At 39.9% G+C, this 3693-nt stretch overlaps 1 protein-coding gene across 1 annotated transcript; it reads right to left on the minus strand.

Annotated features, from left to right (window-relative positions):
• Positions 1-1508: 1508 nt before the first annotated feature.
• LOC115949348 (adseverin-like) lies at positions 1509-3437 on the minus strand (the record flags this gene model as incomplete). The annotated part of the gene is made up of 4 exons (XM_031065877.1): positions 1509-1599; positions 1783-1904; positions 2934-3149; positions 3349-3437. Coding segments are annotated over 4 exons (518 nt in total), but the record flags the coding sequence as incomplete, so codon positions are not given.
• Positions 3438-3693: the final 256 nt, after the last annotated feature.

Raw genomic sequence — 3693 nt, forward strand, 5'->3', positions numbered from 1 at the left:
AAAAACCAACCAAACAAACAAAAAAAAGCAAAAACCAACCCAAATAAACTTAAACCCCCAATGACCCAAATAGCGCAGTGAAACACATTCTTGCAATCCCAACGTTTTAACAGTCCCTTGTACTTTCGTGCCATCTAGTGACCACACAAAATAGCACACTTAAAGCTTCCAAATACCATGTTAGGCACAGGTAATATACTCCATCTGTTTGCATAAAAATGGAGACATATACATACGTATGTGCATATATATACACATACGGATATGTACACATTTATATACCTAAACTCATTGCAGGCTGAAAGTACTTTTAAGCATCACATCTACTGCTGTGAAATGGATCTTCTTCAGCTTTAACAAAAACACTTTTTAAGCACCTTACCATTGCAGCAGTAATATTGTTAACAATGGTAGTAATATTGTTATTACTTAAAGATTAACATTTGCCTTAGGTATGAGGTAAGACCACATTGGGCTGGACACAGTCCAGATATAGAGCACTTGTTAGGAATATTTCAAGCAGTAATTATCTAAACGTGTTCTAATCCTTCCTTTGTATAATTTCAATCAGAAATCGTAACTGATTAGTGGCTAAAAGTATGGGCTGCCAACCGAATTAACTCTACCTTGGTGGGTGGGGGAAGCCTTTTGCTTTTGTAATTAAGAAATGGGAATCACAGAATTATCTTCTGCTGCCTAGAAAATCTCTGCTTGTCTCTTGTCATCTCACAGCTCAAGCTTTTTGTGAAAAGAGACCTCTCAGGTCTTCACCTACCTGTCCCTTCTCAGCAGTGATATAAAGAAACCACACCCAGTCAAGCTAAGGACTAACTCATCTACTCACACCCTTTAGTTGCCAGTGTCCTGTGCCTTGCTTTGCACACTCTATTTCTGCATGTGAGGATGTGTATCCTGCTTTCATGGAGCTGCAAGCACTATGGGATGGGAAAACCCAAGGTATGTTTCTCAACGAGGCAAGGAATAGCCAGACCCTGTTGCACAATTCCAGCAGGATTTCCTCTTCTGTCTTTCATGTGGCTTTCTCCCAGTTTTGGCCCTCTAAAAGTCAGGTGTCTTGTCTGGGCTAAATATCACAACTTCCTCCACAATCAGGAGACAGGGGAGCTCCCCCATGGCTATTGACTTGTCACACTCCATTTGGAGTGAGTTGCCCTGGGACAGTCTTATCATTCAGTCTGCACTGGGATATGCACAAGGTCTGTGAGTCTTGGCAGAACCGAAACCTAATTTTAAAACAGTTCAAATCAAAGGAAACAAAAGGCAGTTTTAGGTTCTGGCATATGTGTGTTCTTTTGGACAACTGCATACAGAAAGGACGATTCAAATGGGCAATCTCTGGCAACTTTAACAGGATCCCATGGTACCTGGCTTGATACAGACCTTAGCAATTTGCATTCCAGTCTTTAAATGCTAGCTCCTCCTTTCAATTCTCATCAAAATTTGCATGTATCACATGCTCTGCTGGATTTTATCCACAAGAGACTAACCTGCACAGCCTGATCATTTAATGACCGATCCAGCTGAACAGTCAGAAATGCAGAAGCAGTCAGTTCATCTTTTGTAGCATGGGCTCCTTGCCTGAGGAACACAAGGAGAAAGACAATGGTTAAATTTAGCTTCGAAGTAACCCAGAGCTTGTGCTGTATGACAAACTCGCAGCGAACCATCTTACATTTACAGGTGTTCTACTCAAAAGGACATAAAGTCAACATAAAATAATATCCACACACTGCAGGTCTGTGCAAAGGCAGCCAAACATACCATGTGTAGATGATCTTCCCTCTGGGGTAAGTGTAGAGGATAATGTAACAGTCACCCCCATAGAACTGCCCGTAAGTCTCAGGTCCCACAGGAACTCGGCCACTGCTTTCCACACGCCAGATCTGGGGAAACAGGGAAATCACTGCAGATTGCTGAACTGCATCCTGAGACTCTTCACAAAGTGTTTTACTATCTTATCCCTTCAGTGTCCTTTCTGTTCCCAAGTGTTATTGAATAGAAACAGGAAGGATTCTTCATGAAGTAGGTAAATACACCCTGTGCCCACTGAATTAATAAGAACCATCCACAAGGGGCTGCAACACACTTCTCTTTGTCTTGATGCTTTTTTCACACGCGATTACTTCACAACACCATGCTGAACTTTCTTAATACATTACAGTGACAATATGACATGGCACAACATTATGATCCATCATAAAACTAACATAACATTTTGGAGAGGCACACTGCAGTCAGGTAACGTGGTGTTAGGCAGATTTCTTCCTATTTAATTCACTAGAGCCCAGTTCAGCTAGCAATTGGCTGCTCAAGCCTATGGACCATCCCAAGTGTGAGGTCAGAAACCTAGAAAATACACTAATGAGACTGTAGGTATTCATCCCTTCTTTTTCTTCCAGAAGCCCAACATGCAATTTGCATGCAACAGGCCATGTTGATACAATGCCATGCCAGCCCTGTGTAGTCCAAAAGAAGCCCTGAAGTGGGATATATAAAGGTCTAGAAAGACTGTACAGTCATCTTTTTCTCTCTCTACCTTAGAGACACTCTAGGGACAAAGAAGGCTCCTTTAGAAACCAGACTGGATAGCTACATAAAGATATAGAATGGATTTCTGCTTCCAAGTGCAAGTCTTCCCATTCCAGATTTCAAGCTGATATAAGCCTGAAGTTTCTCCTTTAGACTAAGAATCTATTTAAAGTAAATATTTACAAGGTATTGTGTAAAGGGTAATATTTCTGGTGTTTGATTTCTCTTGATGACGTTCATAAGCACCAATAGAACATTCCACTAATAGAGTGCTAATCTAAACAACAGTATAAAAATTAAAACACAAAGCAGCAGTGTAGTCCATTACAAGTAGCAGAATACATTAGTTAGATAAAATAAAATTTATTAAACATGAAAATTACCTCTACTTTCCCTGAACCATCATCTATCATGTTATGCTGGGCAGCCATTTGTGGAGACTCGTGTAACTTGGTAGCATCAAATTCAATTTGCTCAATTTTAGCCACTCTCTCTGTGACATAGACTTTGCCAAAGCCATTGCTTTGATCTTTATCCTTCCAGTCTTTGAAAAACTGTTTGAACATTGGTGTTTCACCTCCTTCGGGAAGGACTTGAATCTGAAATGAAGGAAGACAGATGAAACAGAAGGAAAACAGAGCTGACACAGTTATCCAAACAGAAACTTTTCTAGATTATATGTGAAATATTGCCCTTATGCTTTATAAGCCATTAAAAATATTTTTTCTGCTGACTTAAAAACAATGTGTTTAACAGAGCTCAAGATCTCCTGGTATCATCTCCACAAATAGATCGTACCTGTGTGTTGGCAGGATAATTCATCTGCTGTATGAATTGTTCAGCATTCTTCATGGCAGCTCTTCTCTCTTGAGGGTTAGCATTTTTGCCTGATTAAAACAGAAGGATAACAGTATATGGGAAAGGGCAATAAGCTCACAGAACCTTTAAAAACAAGTAGATCTCAAGCCAGGTTTTCTTTGACATTGCTCTTCCCTCATTGAATAAACACAAATGCTGCACATAGCATGAGCAAGAAGATTCTTGTGAAGTTGAATGGCCAAAACAGTACTTTGATAGCTTTGGAAACAGTTAATTTAAAGGGAAAAAACAGAAAGAGAGAAAAAGGGGGCATTTTGTTTTACT

The sequence above is a fragment of the Geospiza fortis genome, unplaced genomic scaffold (assembly GCF_000277835.1).
Source record: "Geospiza fortis unplaced genomic scaffold, GeoFor_1.0 C13864950, whole genome shotgun sequence".
Classification (NCBI taxonomy): Eukaryota; Metazoa; Chordata; class Aves; order Passeriformes; family Thraupidae; genus Geospiza; species Geospiza fortis.